Raw genomic sequence first — 18,544 nt, 5'->3', positions numbered from 1 at the left:
CCTCCTACAGTATGCAGTGCCCTTCAGGGGTTCTATTACTTGAGTGTTTTCAAATGGTTTTATACAACATCAACTGCCTTTCTCATTCTGCGAGATAGACTTAAAAAATCATGTTTGAATGACAATAATTAATTTATAATCAATTACTCTGTGTATTTTGATAAATAATCACAAAAGGCTGTGATTTCATACAATGTCAGAGACCTGCTATCTCCCTTACTAAAATGAGAACGACACTTTTTAGAAAAATTCTCCAGATTCTTTTCATATATCTTTCCTATTTATAGGAAATGTAAAATATAAGACATTTGTATTTGTAATAGCATAAAGAATTCTGTATGTTTACAATATTACTATTCTTAGGAATATACTTTGACCAATGAGATACTCATAGAGAAGATATAAAGCAAAAATACAAATAAATATGCCTACTCTCAGAAGGTTGGGTTTACCAGTAATACATGTAGAATATACGCATCAAATTGCATCCATTGGGACAAACAAAATGAGTGATATCCTTTTATTATGATCTAAATTAAATTCAAGGAAGTACAGACCTGGCCTGTTAACAAACTAAGAATTGGAATTAATAATAAAAACAGAAAATTAACTTGAATTTATGAACTACAGTAATTTTTTTTTTTTTCAGAAATGAGTAGCTTCATTTCTTTCTATGATATCATATGCTGAGGGTGACTGGTCATCAGAAGGCCATTAAAAATACAAACATATGAAAGTCAATAGCAGCAAAATAACAAATCAATTTTAACTGACTTATTTCCTGCTTAAAAATCATACATATGTATTCATAGGCTCCCTTAATAAGTCCTTATTGCAAGAAAAATAAGTCTCCATTACTTAAAAATTGATGAAGGAATTTATTATAGTAAGAAAATTAAAAAGTCATTCATCCATAACTACTTTTATGATAGTAATAGAAAGAAAGATGGATCTTGTAAGGGCAGGAACCAACCCTCTACATTTCAGAAGCCTAAAAAGATCATACTTTGGAATACAGGATCACACTGATCTTTTGGCGGGTATGATTTTATAATTAAAAAAATACCTAGAAGGTAAACACACATCTGAAGAATTCAAGACAGGATACATCCATTGGAAAATATTTCTGGGAAATAAATATAATAATACAATCTTTTAAAAATATCGGCTCATTTTTAAGACTCCTAAACAGAGAAACTAAAAAATAATTGTGAATGAAACTAAAAGTTTTATTCTTCAGAATATAAAATACTTTATGCTTCCTAATTTACAGTAAAATTTAAGGACCATGAGCCAAATTTTGGTACAGAGGTATCTTGCTGCTCACCACATTCAGACACCTTCACACAGCCATTTGCCCTGATTGGCTGCTTCTGCTTCATTGTTTTTGTAATAAGAGTGGCATGGGCTGCTGAGGCAATAAGAAGCCTTTCGATGTCTTGCATGTCAGCCACAGACTTCTAAGACCTAATTTTTTTTCTTGTCTGCCTCTTTTGGCACTACCTGTAAAAGCCATAACTGTCATAAATCTGCACGTCCCTAATGAAATCTGCTAAGTGAGCCAGCTCATCTTGGGGAATCTGTATCAGCTATAGTCTCTTCCAGCTCCTCTCACTTCTAGATACTCTGTTGACTATAGTTAAGTGTTAGCTGAAAGCAGAGGTATTGAAGCGATTACTCAAAATTATTGGGGGAGAAATGGTGGACTTTATTTAAAAGATTGGCTTAAATATAAATAAAGCTGATTTCCATTTTCATAACAGAGTTTCAGATTTGAATTATATGTGTTTTCACTCTAGTCTAAAAGACACATAAATTTAAGAATTCTCTTAGAAATTTCTGCAAGCAATGTCTTGGAAACAGCAGTAGTAGCTTTGTTGTTAAAATCCGAGATGCCTTTCAGCGTCAATCAGGAGACACAAGAGACAGCAGAACAAGTCATACTGGGCAGAACTCCACTAGGGAATTTTATTAAGGAAATTAAAGAAATGGAAGGTTGGTTGTTCAGTCCCAGGGCTAAGTGATCAGTGTCTGTCCCGGTTCCTTTCAGCCCATTTTGATTAAGATAACCCAGTGGGTTATCTTTTTCTCCTCTTAATTCTCATAGCACTTTGTTTGTGCCTGCCTTATATTTACTCCTGCTATCTTACGCTATAGCTGTTTGTGTATCCATCTAATCTCCTTTATTGAACTGGAAACTCCTGAGAGAGAAAAAGATAATATTGCACATTTTTTAAAAATCTTCAACAACAAATAGCATAGGAGGAAATAAAAAAAAAAAACTGGAGAGAAATAACATTTCCTAAGCATTACGCAAATATAAAGTGTTACTATTTTGAGGGGATACAATAACAAATTCATGTTGCCAGCCTGAATTTTGAATTAATTGAGATCTAATTCAAAATAGGCATATGGAGACAAAATATCCATTTTAGTTTTGTTAAAATTAAAACTGGATAATAGAATGTAAGGGTGCAGCAACAATGGGCTTCCTAAAAATGCATACAGAATTAGACAAACTCTCCCACCTGGTCCCAGGTGTAGATGGAAAACCTGTCTTCCTCATGTGGGGTCCTGGCCTGGTGAAACTTATATTTAAGCAGAGCAGCAGACCAGAATGGTCACTTTTTGCAGGCATTTGCAGGCCCCAAAGAGAAAATATGAATGTGAGCTAAACTCAACAGACCAATTTATTCCCCCAAACTCAGCAGTGAGGTATTTTCACTCCTCTTCTCTTGGGAAGAAGGCAGTGGGAGATGTAGGGTGCAGACAGAGGTCAGGAACGTCACTAATAAACAATCCCTGTTTAGGTGAGCACAAAACAAGGGAAAGAATGTTTTCCTACCATCGACATGCTTTCAAACTACATCTTATCTTTCAACTTATATAAGGCTAAGCATTATTATTCTGGTTTTATAGATGAAGGGAAAGCTCATAGATATTAAATAACTTGCTCTAAGTCTCACAGCTAGTAAATGTTAGAGTCAATATTTGAACGGAAAATGTGTGCTCTTTGTTTGACATAGAGCACACTGTAAGGGTCTGATACATGCTTGGTGAATAATAAGAAAAAAAAACTCTGCATACAATTATGAATCAAGTAGATAAATCCCCCACATTTTAAGTGGTTCAAGTCTTTTAAATGTAATTATTCTGTATTGTAAATGTGTTTCTATAGATTCAAAATGGACAATCTTTAGTATATGTGGATAGACTATATTGGATTTTTTCCAAATTATTCTTCATCTGTATAAATTTCAATAGTTGGCAATTCTAATAGTTGACTACTCCAATAGTTGGCTAGCTCTTGGAGGCCAGGTAATTGCTATTACTTTGCATGCTCCATAACAACAATAGAAAGAGGTCCAGAGTTCCTTTATAAGTGACTATTAAGAGAAGCAACATGCAGAAGTAGAAAAATTCTTCATAATGATTTCAAGTTTTCTTAATAAACTCAAAATAAATATGCATGTATATATATATACATATCTATACACACTTGTATATATATACACATACATATATCATATTTTATTCTTCAAGTGCCAACGGACTATATTTGGCACAATACATGTTTTTACTAAGTTGAACAACTATACATTAGTGTGCTGTAAGTGTGGGGAGAATTACTGATTATTTAAGTGTCTCTGAACTAAGAAGAAAATAAAACACACAGGCTCAAACTTAAACAGGAGCAATATAGGTTACACATAAGGAACACTTTCCTGATCACAAGAGTTATTAAACAGACGTCCTCCCTTAGAGATCTCTAATACTAGGGTAAACAACTAGCTGGTTTAGATACCATGCTGCTTGGAGGCAAAGAGCTAGCCTGAGTGAAGTCTCAAAGGATATAATATAATTACTTGACTTTCATGTAAAATATCACATAATCATTTTATATTCAGGATGCTTAATGATACTGAAACTCTGTGAAGAAATAACCATATTTTGTACTAATCTGGCATTCTTAAATTACCCAACACAGTGCTGAACACATCATAGTTACCCAATAAATGTTTACTGACCAGACTGATTTTTCAATGAAGAAGAATGACAAGTGGGAAAAGGGGAACTGGATTCTGTTCTTTGCTTTACAAATAAATTGGCTAGGACTTGGAGGAAATCAGTCAATCTCTCAGGGTCTTAATTTCCCTCCTCTGACAATCATGGCTTCTATGAGTTGAGGGCCTCTCTACCCCCACAACACTGTGACCCCACAGTCAGACTAGTCTGCATCCGGTTCATGCTGTCCATTAACCATATCAAAAGGAAAGGACACTGGATAACAAATAAGAAGGTTTGGTTTCTGGTGTCATTTTGCTCATCAACTAGCATTGTTAGCTTGCCCAAATTATTTAATTTCCTTGGAATTCCAACTATAGAAGCCTTTTGGAAGCTCAAATATTCTGTAATTCTACCACAGTGGCATGTTGAATTATATTCTCTGTTTATTCACTAAATCATTTGCAATACGATTTAGGAAAAAACAAATGACCCAAAATATCATTAAAATTACTTTAAAATATTTTAACAATCAATTATTTAAACAATATGCCTTTATCAATGTATAGCATATGTTCACTTATTTCTCTCAAATAGAAGAATTTATCTCAAATGTCCAAACAATGTTCACTACCTTTGTAAGTTAATGTATTAAAATGTATAGTAACATTAGTTACCATTTCATTTAGAAAATTTATTTGACACCACAGGATTACCAAGCTTGAATAGCCACACTACTTATGCTGTGGCACCAATAATTTGGACAAGTCATATGAAGAAACTTTTTAGAAAGCTGAAAGTATACCAAAAGCCTTTGATTTGCTCCCCAGAAATAAAAGAAAAATGTGATTTTCCCTTTCAAATGACTTGTCATCAGCAAATATTTACACTAATACTGATAACCAAATAGTTTAACTACTCGAACTTTAAGTGACAATTCCAGCATGATTAGAATCTGTAGATAAGGAAATGAATAACAGGCATATTGACTGTATGCTTGTATGCATTTATGTTTGAAAGGATGATGGGTATTCATTCATCCAATAAGCATTTATGGAATTCCCCTATGTGCTAGACAACTGTGAGCTGCGGATGAAAAAGTGATAAGACATGGTTCTTTCCCAGAAGATATCCCCAATCTAATTGACAGTATAAATGTGTAAATAAGTACAGTGCTCTGTAAGAAGTTATGGAACAGAGGTATTAGTGTATATAACATGAAAGGGAAGAGAGTGTAACTAATGGGCCTAGAAATAAGGAACAATAGATTTATAGCTTCCACAAGCACCCCACATGAATATAGAAGGCTTATATGTGAAATAGCAAAAGAAAAGAATACAACTATATAAATGAGCACACATACAGAAAAGAATCTACAAATTTGAGAAAAATGAGATTTCTAAAACGTAAAGTTAAATGGTTGAAACCTGAAGCAGTATAATCAGAATTACAGAAGAAGGGGATGTTTAGCAACATTCTGACCTCCATCCACTAGATGCCAGTGGCAACTACTCCTCCCCTCAGCTGTGAAAATCGATAGTGTCTCTGAACATTGACAAGTGTGTCTGGGGGCCACAATCACCAAGGTTGAGAGCCACTGCCATAAAGAACATATGAGAAACAAAAAGTACTGGCCTATTTCGCTCATAGTTGTGGATACAACATCCTAAACAAAATAATAGAGAATTGACTTTAATAGCAAATAAAATGATGATACCAGTCAGATTATTTTCTGAAATGCAATTATAGTTGCATATTTGAAAATCTATAAAAATAATCACTCACGCTAGCAAATGAAAGAAGAAATTTACATCCTTTCAATAGAAAAACATATATACATATACATACAAATATGCACATATATAGATCTATAGATAGATCTATGTTTACATATATGTGCGTGTGTGTGTGTATGCGTGTGTGTATGAACCAGTAGTTTCCAATGTTTTTGGCACCGGGGACCGGTTTTGTGGAAGACAATTTTTCCACAGACCAGGGTAAGGGGGATGGTTTTAGGATGATTTAGGTGCATTACATTTACTGTGCACTTTATTTCTATTATTATTACATTGTGATAAGTAATGATTATACAACTCAACATAATGTAGAATCAGTGGGAGCCCTGAGCTTGTTTTCCTGCAACTAGACAGTCCCATCTCGGGGTGATGGGAGACAGTGACAGATTATCAAGCATTGGTTCTTGTAAGGAACACACAGTCTAGTTCCCTTGCATGTGCAGTTCAGAGTAGGGTTTGCATTTCTATGAGACCTAATACCATGGCTGATCTGACAGGAAGTGGAGCTCAGGTGGTGATGTGAGTGACGGGGAGGAACTGTAAACACAGATGAAGCTTTGCTCACTCACCCGCCACTCACCTCCTGCTGTGTGGCCCAGTTCCTAACAGACCATGGAGCAGCTCTGGTCTGTGGCCCAAGGTTTGGGGATCCTTGACACACACTATGTGCACATTTGAATATCCCCCACAGCATCCAGTGGAAGGCATTTTTTCCCTTCGTTTGTTTATTTAATCTATATCTTGTAAGAATCAATCTGCATGTGAATCAGAAAACATTCTTTAGATTCAGTGCTATGCCTGAAAGAAGGGGATACCAGTGAAATTTAGCTAATCAAGAGCCTTCAAGTTTGTACCTCTTTAGAGGAAAAGTTAAAGAGTAAGATTAACTAACAAGATTGTTTATAAATGTTTAAATTCCATCCACTTAAGGGCAGACTCTAGATTTATTATTTATTTGTTATTTATTATTTTAGAGACAGGGTCTCACTCTGTTGTCCAGGCTGAGTGCAGTGGTGTGATCACAGCTCACTGAAGCCTTGAACTCCTGGACTCAAGTGATTCACCTGCCCCGGCCTCCCAAAGTGCTGGGATTATAGGTGTGAGCCACCATGCCCAGCCTAGATTTATTTAAATAGTACAACAAATGCCCATTAAAATGCTGGTGTCTATATTTTAAAAGGCAATTCAAATAAGTTAAATTCAATTTATATTAATGCAAAGTAAAAGCATTTTAAAATGACTATTTAATTCAATGCTGTAGCATTCAACTAAATGGCCTTTGAAACCAACTGACCTCTACTGTTACCAGCCAGTAAATAAACATGAATGACTCATTACTACACTCACACGAATGTTCATTTGCAATGGCTTTAGAATGCACTGGATATCAAAATGATCTCTATTATATTTTATTTAATCATGTACATTAATAAACCTGAGATGACTGTATGTTCAACAATCAAGCAAGCTGAATCTCTAGCAGTACCATCTCTAGCAAATAGTCATTTAAGGAAATGAAAAGAAAAAATGATTCTAACATCAAAGAGACTGAGAGAACAGGTTCTTTGCAGGTGAGCTGCTCTACTCCATACCACCATCCCCAGTCCTGGGCAAGTAGGAAGTCAATGTTACCTCATTATATCACACACTGGATTCTTGATTATCATCCTCTTGATTCTAAATCTATTGTTCCTTATTTCTAGGCCCATTAGTTACACTCTCTTCCCTTTCATGTTATATACACTAATACCTCTGTTCCATAACTTCTTACACAGCACTGTACTTATTTACACATTTGTACTGTCAATTAGATTGGGGATATTTTCTGGGAAAGAATCATGTCTTATCATACGAACACTGATCTTAATTGTGTTCAGTTTGTACAAATGGACTCAGCAAAATGAAACCATGGAAATCATTTCTCTAAATATCTTGTCACTTATATGAGTGACCATGAGTAACTAACTTCAGTTAAAATAGGAGATAAGTGAAAGTAAATGAACTAGTGGATGCAAAGTCTAACATGCCTTGTTAGCCTAATAGCTATTATAAAAATAATTATTATACCTAACAATGGCGAATTGCTGTGATAGGTACTTCAAATATATCTATAATAATGACAATGATGATACAGCAATAATAATACTTAGTCAAAGAGAAATACATAGCTTGTTGCCTGTCAGGTGAAGGGAGGGCTCATGGCAAACACTATTCCCATAGTACAGACCATGTTGTCTTCAGTGGTCATCATCCCACTTTTACCTTGAACACAATGCAGTCCTTAACCCTTCTTCTGAGATTGAGTCAGTACTGGGATCACCATTGCCAAATAATTTCATTCAGGAATAGAGATTATTGCACTTGAATGAAAAAAAAGAGCCTGGGTGAAATTAGGGTTTGCCTTTGTGAATTTACACTTTTCTAAACAGAGGATGCTTCTTGGGATGAACCCTGTCCCAGGAAGGTCCAGACATAGTTGCCTTTAAACATCTTCTGCCTCTCCAGCCCTTCCTATTGCTGCCTGCACAAGCCCTGCTGGGAGGGAATGATAAAGTGAAACTGACACATTTTCCAACCTATTCACACCTACAATTTTGTCTTGCCTTTGGTAGTCTCAATGAAACCTACAACCCTAACCTTAGGTGTCTTCAGTGGGGATATTTTTTGTTTGTTTTGTTTTCTCTTACCAACTTATTCCTATATGCACCATCAGGAACTAACTTTGTTAAGGGGAAAAAAAAGAATGTAATTTTTTAAGATCAATAATAGAACATTAGAATAAATGCTTTTCAACTGTCATCTTAAAACAAACAAAGATGCCTGACTATATAAAATTCTCAGGCATTTTAGAAATATGGCCAGATAGAAAAAATTCAGAAAGGACAGTTATAAGGCATGGTAATAGTGATTCTTTTAATCTATTATGTTCCCTTTCAGAAATTAAGAGAAGGAAGCAATCTCTGTCCCCTATTACATTCCCAATATAGGCAGCAACTAAGTTCATAAATGAGAGTACCACTTATAGTTATCATTTGAGCACCACCCTTTATGCTAAGTGCTTTAGATGCATTATCTTATTTAATTCTCACAGCAACTTTTGTGGTTTAGACACCACCATTATTCTAAATATTACCAATGAAGGAAGAGTCTTAGCAAAATAAAATAACTTGCCCATGTTAACACAACTCATAAGTGACAGAGCTAGGTCTCAAACACACGTGTCTTTGAATCCAATGCACTTACCCGCATGCTGTAATGCCTTAAAACACCACTTTGTAAGGCTTGGGCTTATGTTTCAATCTTTGCTTCTAATCAGTGAGCTCCTTCAGGACATAATTTATTTCTCATTAATTTTTATATCTCCAGAGGATGGAATAATGCCTGATACAAAGCAGGAACTCAATGATTGTCAATTGAATAAAATGCTGAATTAATAAATAAATAAAGGAAGGAATTAATTTTAAAAGGAAACAGAAAATTGAGGTGTGCAAAAAGCTAATTCTATACCAAGAATATTATTCCTGTGGTTAGTTTTGTGCCCCTCCATTTGCATTGTAGCAACATATGAGTATTTTATAAGTATCATTTTTACTTTAGAATTAAATGAAATGCTTTAAAAAATATGTACTTTACTCAGGGATTTAAATGAATGATTGAAATTCCATAATCAGAATGTGACACAACCAAACCAGCGTATAATCATGTTTCCCATAATAAGCTACTTGAAATGTTCTTAGGGTTACAATATTGTAATCTAGACATGAGAGGAAGATCTGTGCTCTCGACAACATTCAACACAGGCACTTCAACTGGCTCTGGATAAAAGACAAACCTCCTCTTTTGCATTACATAGACGTTCTCTCTTTCCTTATCAGTAAGCAGACAGTCTTAACTGTTACCTTCACATCCTTTGCCATCTTCCTCCAGCTTCTGGTCAGCTTGACATTTGCAGTAATAACTGCCAACTGTATTACAGCATCGATCTTGACAGCCACCATTGTCAATGGTACATTCATTTACATCTGCAAGTGAATAGTGAAACAGAATTAGCCTCCTGTAACTAGACATACAAAAAGAAACTTTGGTGGCTCTCTGTTAAAAATGAACCATCACAGAATGACATCATTATTTAACCTTGGATTAAATGAAATAAAACAATATTTCATTTTAATTAGAATGAATACACTCTAATTTTGATGTGAAGAAAGAGACAAGTCATAATTTTGGCATCTGAAATACTACTTTTGAACAATAAACTAAGGTATTTTCTAGTCTTATGGATTTGGGAAGCTTATGGTACAGACCCAGAAATTTCACACACAATCTTTTGAGGATGAAATTGAGAACAATGAGATAAACTAAACTAAGGTCAGGACACTAGGCCACCTGCTTACCTATTAAATATGTTGTTATTGGCTTCTCAAATAATTATTACTCACCACTATATATATGCCATTGTAGTGGACAGTGTGAGAAAGGTAAAAGGGTATTTCCATGGTTTCCGAAGTTTAAAATGTAGCTGGAGTTGAGGACTAAACAGAAATGTGATTTGGTTGAGTCCATATACAGGATATGCCCACAGACCACTCCTAAACCCATGGCCATAAGTCATCTTTACAGACAGGGTTCAATTTTATGTATTTATCCAATCCAGTTAACAATTGGCAAGTATTCCAATCCATCTTCAAGTTTGATAGCGGCCTGTGAGGTGGCTTGATTTACAGTTCTGCTCAAATGAGGTACCTCTTCTGCATGTTGACTAGTTGACTTGATAGGTCCTTGCCTCATGAGATGAGTGTGGCTTGAAGAGGGGATGGAGTGGACAAGGAAGAGGTATGGAGGGGCAGGGAAAAATGGGAGAAAGAGGAAGAGGGAGACAGAGGGAGACAGAGAGAGACAGGGAAAGGAGAGGAGAAGAGTTTGGTCAGGAACAGCAGAAGAAGTAAAGTAGAAGCACAGGCAAAGTCTCACCGAAGTGTGGATCTATCACAGCAGAAAACAATTGATACTGAAAGACCAATCAGGTAATAGGCAGAGTGAGCAACAATGCATCTTGACTGAATGTAACTGATTTTGTCTGATTCCCTTGCTATGCAACTTTCACTGTTTTGTTTAAGTTAACTTTTCATTCAAGTGTGTCTGGCTTCTCTCATTCAGCATTGTTTAGAAGATACATCTATTTTGTTGCATACACTTGTAGATCACACATTCTTATTCCTGTACATTGTTCCCTTCTATGAATATACCACAATATTCATTTCACAGAAGATGAGCATTTAACTGTTTTCTTATTTTTGGCTTTTGTGAAGAGTGCTGCTATGAACATTCTCATAGATGTCTTTAATGAGCTTACCAATGCATTTCTGTTGGGTAATACAGTTGACCCTTAAATAATACAGGTTTGAACTGTACAGGTCCACTTTATATGTGGATTTTTCTAAATACAGTCGGCCCTCTATATCAGCAGGTGCTGCATCCACAACCAAATGTGGAGTCAAAGTACAGTATTCACAGGATATGAAACCTGCATATGTGGAGGGCCTGCTTTTTATATACTCGAGTTCCACAGGGCCAGACACAGGACTTAAGTATCCACAGATTTTGGCATACACAGGTGTCCTGAAACCAACATACCCCTGCAGATACTGAGGAGCAGCTGTACATCTAAGAATGGACTTGCTGGGTCAAAAGGTCTGAGGTACTGTTTAGTATTTATAGATAAATGGTCTTCTTAAGAGGCTACTCTAATTTACTCCCACCAGTGGAGTTCAGATGCTACTCATTCTTGCCAACATTTGGGATACGCTGGTTTTTTTTAATTGATCTGTTCTGGAAGTTTAGTAATAGCATCAGGTTGTGATTCTAATTTGCATTTTCCCAGTGATTAATCAGGTTAAGAACATTCTCATGTTATTAGGCCATTTGGAAAACATCTTGTTGAAATGCTTGTTCAAATAGTTTTTCCATTTGTCCAATTCCTAAAATATTCATTATTGTACTTGTGGGTCCTCAAATAGGATGCTAAGAAAAAGTGGTGGCAATGGTTATCCTCTTCTTGCTTCAAATCTCAGGAGAGCTTTTAACAGTTCAAGGTAGGCATGACGGGTACTGTTGGGTAGATACAGATAGATATAGATAAATGTTCCTCTCTAATCCTAATTTCTTTCATATTTGATTCATAAATAGGTGTAAAGTTTTATCTACCACATTTTTTGAATCTATAAAGATAATTAGATGTTTTTTCTTATTCTGTTAATATGATAAATAACAGGATTGAATTTTGCATCTCTAAAATAAACCTGGTCATGATACACTACCTTTTTTTATACATGCCTGAGTTCACTTAGCTAATACTTCATTTGGAATTTTAAAGATATGTTTCATGAGACAGATTTGCCTGTACGTTTTCTTCTTGGTAAATAGTCTTCTTGATTTTGACACCCAGGTTGTACTAGATACATCAAAAAAAGTTAGAAGTGTTTCCTTCTTTTCTACTGCTGAAATAATCTGTGCAAGATTGGTATAATTTATTAATTAAATGTTTGAAAGAGCTCATTTATGACACTACCTAAGGCCTGGGATTGTGGGGTGCGTGTGTGTGTGTGTGTGGGTGGGTGGGTGTGTGTGAAGGCTTTCAATTACAGATTCAATTTCTTTGATATAAGAATATTCAGACTTTTATTTAAATATGTGGGATAAACCATGTGTTTCAAGGAATTTGTCCCTTTCATATTAACGTTCAAATGTATTGCTGTTAAGTTGCTCATAATATTCTCATACTACTGTTTTAAATGACTGTCCAGTTGTGCTGAGGTCACCTTTCCTATTCCATGAAATTCTTGTGTGTCTTCTCTTTATTTTCTTATCAGCTTTGCTAGGAATTTGTCAGTTTTATCTATCTATCTATCTTGACTATCATCTATCTATTTCAGTCTTTTCCAAACAAACAAACAAACAACAAAAAAAAAACCCTGTGGCTTTATTGATTTTTCAGCATTGCACATTTTCCCCACATAATCAATTTGTGCTATGATCTTTATCATTGCCTTTATTCTACTTTCTTGGGTTTCTTTCACTATTCTGCTTCTAAGTTCTTGAGATGGAAATTTAGATAATTGATTTTTAGTATTTCTTTTAAAAAATATTCCTGGTTTTCCATAATGGCTGAACTAGTTTACAGTTCCACCAACAGTGTAAAAGTGTTCCTATTTCTCCACATCCTCTCCAGCACCTGTTGTTCCCTGACTTTTTAATGATTGCCATTCTAACTGGTGTGAGATGGTATCTCATTGTGGTTTTGATTTGCATTTCTCTGATGGCCAGTGATGATGAGCATTTTTTCATGTGTCTGTTGGCTGTATGAATGTCTTCTTTTGAGAAATGTCTGTTCATATCCTTTGCCCACTTTTTGATGGGGTTGTTTGTTTTTTTCTTGTAAATTTGTTTGAGTTCTTTGTAGGTTCTGGATATTAGCCCTTTGTCAGATGAGTGGATTGCAAAAATTTTCTCCCATTCTGTAGGTTGCCTGTATGGCGATTCCTCAAGGATCTAGAACTAGATGTACCATATGACCCAGCCATCCCATTACTGGGTATATACCCAAAGGATTATAAATCATGCTGCTATAAAGACACATGCACACGTATGTTTATCGCGGCACTATTCACAATAGCAAAGACTTGGAATCAACCCAAATGTCCATCAGTGACAGACTGGATTAAGAAAATGTGGCACATATACACCATGGAATACTATGCAGCCATCAAAAAGGATGAGTTTGTGTCCTTTGTAGGGACATGGATGCAGCTGGAAACCATCATTCTTAGCAAACTATCACAAGAACAGAAAACCAAACACCGCATGTTCTCACTCATAGGTGGGAACTGAACAATGAGATCACTTGGACTCGGGAAGGGGAACATCACACACTGGGGCCTATCATGGGGAGGGGGGAGGGGGAAGGCGGGGAGGGATTGCATTGGGAGTTATACCTGATGTAAATGACGAGTTGATGGGTGCTGACGAGTTGATGGGTACAGCACACCAACATGGCACAAGTATACATATGTAACAAACCTGCACATTATGCACATGTACCCTAGAACTTAAAGTATAATAATAATAATAAATTAAAAAAAAATAAAAAATAAATAAAAATAAAATAAAAAATATTCCTGGTTATCTGTAAACATGTAACCAAACACCTTAACACTAAGTGGCTTAGAAAGACAACTTACTATTATTTTCTACGTGTCTGGGGATTCTCAGGTAATAATCAACTGGTTGGTGCTCATTTGGGGTCCCACAGAAGGTAGAAGTAGGGTGACAGCTAGCGGTAGACCTGCATGGAGGCTTGTCACTCCCATGTTGGGATTTGGGCTGAGATGGTCGGAACATCTGGGTGGCTAGTCAGGTGTCTCCCTGTCTCTCCATGCAGCTCCTCACATGCCAAACTCCTGCTTGGTGTCCTCAGGGTGGAAATATTTTACATGGTAGCTTACCTTCCCCAGGGAGACTATTACAGTAGACTTAAACAAAAGTTGAAAGGTTTCTTATGATCTAGCCTTGGAAGCCACATAGCCTGACTTCTTAGATTTTTGTTAGTTAAAGCAGTCACAGGCCAGCAGAGATTCTGGAAGGATGGGGAATTCCTTCTCACAATCAGAGAATTGAATACACTGTGTCCAAACAAGGAAAAAATTGATGCCAGCCTTGTTGAAAGAACACATCACACTCATGTTTTTCTTTTCCTAAAAATAAAAGTATTAGCTGCTCACCACAGGTTTTAATGTTTCATTTTAATTACCATCAACGCAAATTATTTCCTAATCTACATAAATATTTCTTCTTTGGATTATTTTGAAGCATGTTTTGGGATTTTTTTTAACACATTTGAGGAATTTTCAATCATCTTGTTATGAAATGCTAGACTAATTCCATGGTGAACAAAGAATATACTCTGCATGATTTCAATTCTTTACAATTTGTTAAGACTTGCTTTATATTCCAGCACATGGTCAATTCTGTTTTTTTTTTTTTAAATCTATATTTACTGGAAAATAATGTACACTCTTCAATCATCAGATGCTATGTTTTCTTTATGTACATATGTGCATGTATACAACATATACTTTCATATATTATACATGTATATTTCAAACATGTACAAATACATATATTTATTCATTTGATTTGTTAATCATGATTTTCATATCTTTACATATTTAAGAATTTTTTCATATGCTTGTTCTATCAGTTAGCAAGAGAAGCATAGTGAAATTGCTTTATTTAATTTCACATGTGCCCTTTTCTGACTGCAATTTTTGTTTCATATAATTTGAAGCTCTATTATGAGGGGCATACAAACTTAGGATTACCACATCTTCCTAGATTAATGCTTTGTTATTATAAAATGTTCCTCTTTAAATCTAGCTATGCTTTTTTCATTAAAGTTGACTTTTTGTAATGTTATAGCTATATCAATTTTCTTCTGGTTAGTTTCTTTCGGCTAATGACTTTACATGACATTTCATTTTCTAAACTTTAGTTTTTCCCTTTTTTGTATTCATATATCTGAGAAATTATCTCTATATAAATATACCTGTATATACATTAATTTAATATATTATAAGCATCTTTGACTTTTAGCTGTAGTATCATATCATTGACTTTTAATGTAATTGTTAATGTATTTGGATTAAATTTACCATTTTATTGTTTTTCTAAATTCCCCATAGATTTTGTGTTACTTTTATGTTCAACTCTTACTTTTCTCAAAATTTATTTTTGGTGGTCTATTTGCCTTTTTATTAGATCGTCGGTCATATATTCCTTGTTATTCTTTTAGTGGTAATTCTAGATATTAAAACATCTATTATTAAAGTCTAATATAAATTAGTACTTTAACCACTTCCCTATAATGCTAGAACCTTACCAGTTTAACTCTTTTAAAGTTTTTCTTACCTATTATATTATTGTTATTATGTATTTTACTTTTGGATATTTAAACCCCATAAGACATCACAGTTATTATTTTATATATTAAGAAGTAATTTAGGTTTATTCACATAGTTACCTTTTCTGGCATTCTTTATTGCTTCCTTCATTTCTGTGCTTCTTTCTGGAATAATGTCCTTTGGCCTGAAAATTGCTCTTAGTATTTCTTTTCACATGGATCTGCTGGCAACATTTTTTTCATATTTAGTCAGGAAATAGCAATATAAAAAAAGGTGATTTTTTCACTTTAATTTTTAAATAAAATATATATATATATAAAAGAACATTTTTTAGATTTAGAGAAAAATCTGAAAGAGTACAGGTTCACATGTACTCCATACATCCCATATTTCACTGTTTTAAACATCTTATATTAGTATAGTTATAACTATACTAATTACATAATTAAATATGCACTAGATAATATAATCTATCAATATTAGGTTATTAATTATAACTAATGTAACATATTGACTATGACAGTTTCTCAGACTTTCTTTATTTTTTATGACTTTGATGGTTTTGAGAAATACTGGGCAGGCATCCTATAAAATGTCTCTCAATTTGGATTTTTGTAGTGTTTTTCTTATTTTAAACTGGGATTGTGGGTTTTAGGGAAGAAGACTATAGAGGTAAAGTGTCTTTATTACCTCAACATGACTTAACACTATTGATGTTGACCTGGATCCCTGGCTGATGTAGCATTTGTCAGGTTTCTCCATTCTAGAGTAATAAAGTTACTCTATTTTTTTCCTCTTTCCATAGTCTTTGGAGCAAAGTTATTATGTACAGCCCACACATAGGAAGTGGAGAGTTATGTTCCCTGTTGAGGGCAGAGTATCTAAATAAATTATTTGGAACTCTTATGTAGAGATCTGCCTCTTTTCCATTTATAGTTACACCTAATGTTTTGAATAATATTTTCAATGGAATAGAATTCTAGAAGTTTTTAGAAAGCTTATTAGCTGTGTCATTCTATCATCACTTAAATTTCGTTTTGAAAATAATTTGACTGTTTTTCTCTGTGTGCTTTTAAGATTTTCCCTTTGGTTGACTAATAAATACAACATAACAGATTGGAAGAATAAGTTCTGGTACTCTATTTCACAGTAGGGTGACTATAGCTAACAATAAATGTATTGTATATTTGAAATGGCTATATGAGAGGATTTTGAATGTTCCAATAATTAAGAAATGATAAATGTTTAAGGTGATAGATATGCTAATTACCATGATTTACTATTACACAATGATACATTTATCAAAACATCACATTGTATCTCATAAATATGTACAATTATGCTGTGTCAAAATTTTATTTTTGTTATTTTTCTTCATGTATTTTACTATGATGTACCGTGATATGTTTTTCTTTGTAGTTTTCCTCCTTGTATTTGTAGTGCATTTTTTTTTAAAGATATGATGACAGTTTATTACAATAATGATTCAATTGACAAAGTGTTTTGGTTATTTCTGTTGCATAAAACATTTTAAGATAATAACTAGAATTATAACTGTTGGAGTTATACTGGGACTGTTAGATTTCTATAAACTTTATACAGTTTCTGAAACACATAATAACATATCTATGCAAATAGGGCTCAAAGAAAATTTGGCATTACTTTTATTATTTGACAAGTGCATTTTGATTTTGTAGTTAGATGTCCTTCAGTTTAAAGAAATTATTCTCACCAGTATCTATTCAAATATTGCTTTTGCCTCATTTTGATTGTCTTTTCTTTCTAGTACTTCCATACACAGGTTTATGATACCTATTTCTATACATCATTTGCCTTATGCTATTTTCTATTATATTTTATTATTTTTTGTTGTTAGCTTCAGTAGAGATAGCCTACTGACCTTTCAGGTCATCAATTCCATAATCAGTTGTTTGTAACATGCCATTAATCCCACCTATTACATTTGATATTAAAGGTATTTCCTTTTCATTTCAACTATTTGCAGTTTATTCTTTTTACAAATTCTACTTCTCTGGTAAAAATTTCATCTTGTCATAACTTTTCTTGTATTTATAATTCCACTCTTTATGATAAATACAGGAACTGAACCCTGTAAACATTTCTCCCTTGCCCGCTTCTTGTTGAGCCTTCTTAGCAGAGGGCTCTGGAGGAAAGCTGTAAGAGGAAGGAACCTCTCACTGTACTATCAATATAATTTGTTTTTCAGGCTTGTACGTTGTGGCTGCCAGCTGGCCACTTTCTTGTCAATGGGAAGCTTCTTCACCAGTAAGCAGCTCTTCTGCCAGTGGTACATAAAAAACGTGGAGGTGAATACCATTCAGCAAGTTTTATCAGTCCTCCAGTAGGCAGCTTCCCAGTGAATTTCAGTGCCATGCCAGTGGATGTGTTCCTGACCATCATTCCTGAGCAGCAGCATTTCAGCAAACTTTCCTGCCATCCAGTGAGCCAGAGCCATTACCTTTCCAGTGAGATTTGGCTTTCAACCTGGCCAGGGAATTGAGAGGATGCTTCCAAGTTTGTTTCACTCTGGGGTACTCTCCTCCAGTCCTAGACATAGTGGCCAGTTTCTACATATGCTATTCCTATATTCTTCAACATTCTGCTTACCCCTTTTAGTACTTTATCTTTAGTTCTAATTTGTAATTCTTCATAGCATTTTTTTCTCTGACCAAATCAATCTGTAGTTTCTGTCTCTTACGGATTCTGACTGGTATACCTTTTCTCCATTATCTTGATACTTCAGATTCTGGTTTCTGTTTAATTCTG

The 18,544-nt window shown here is 34.6% G+C and overlaps 1 protein-coding gene across 1 annotated transcript in view; it reads right to left on the bottom strand.

Annotated features, from left to right (window-relative positions):
• Nucleotides 1-18,544, bottom strand: part of LOC126948943 (EGF-like and EMI domain-containing protein 1) — a 491,125-nt gene that overhangs the window by 64,411 nt on the left and 408,170 nt on the right. The window contains exon 4 of the mRNA XM_050781377.1: nt 9,701-9,823. Coding sequence (XP_050637334.1) covers nt 9,701-9,823 — 123 coding nt within the window. The remainder of the gene's footprint in view (nt 1-9,700; nt 9,824-18,544) is intronic.

Source organism: Macaca thibetana, chromosome 2 (assembly GCF_024542745.1).
Source record: "Macaca thibetana thibetana isolate TM-01 chromosome 2, ASM2454274v1, whole genome shotgun sequence".
NCBI lineage: Eukaryota > Metazoa > Chordata > Mammalia > Primates > Cercopithecidae > Macaca > Macaca thibetana.
The sequence above is the reverse complement of the archived record's forward strand: the minus strand, read 5'-3'. Positions and strand labels throughout refer to the sequence as shown.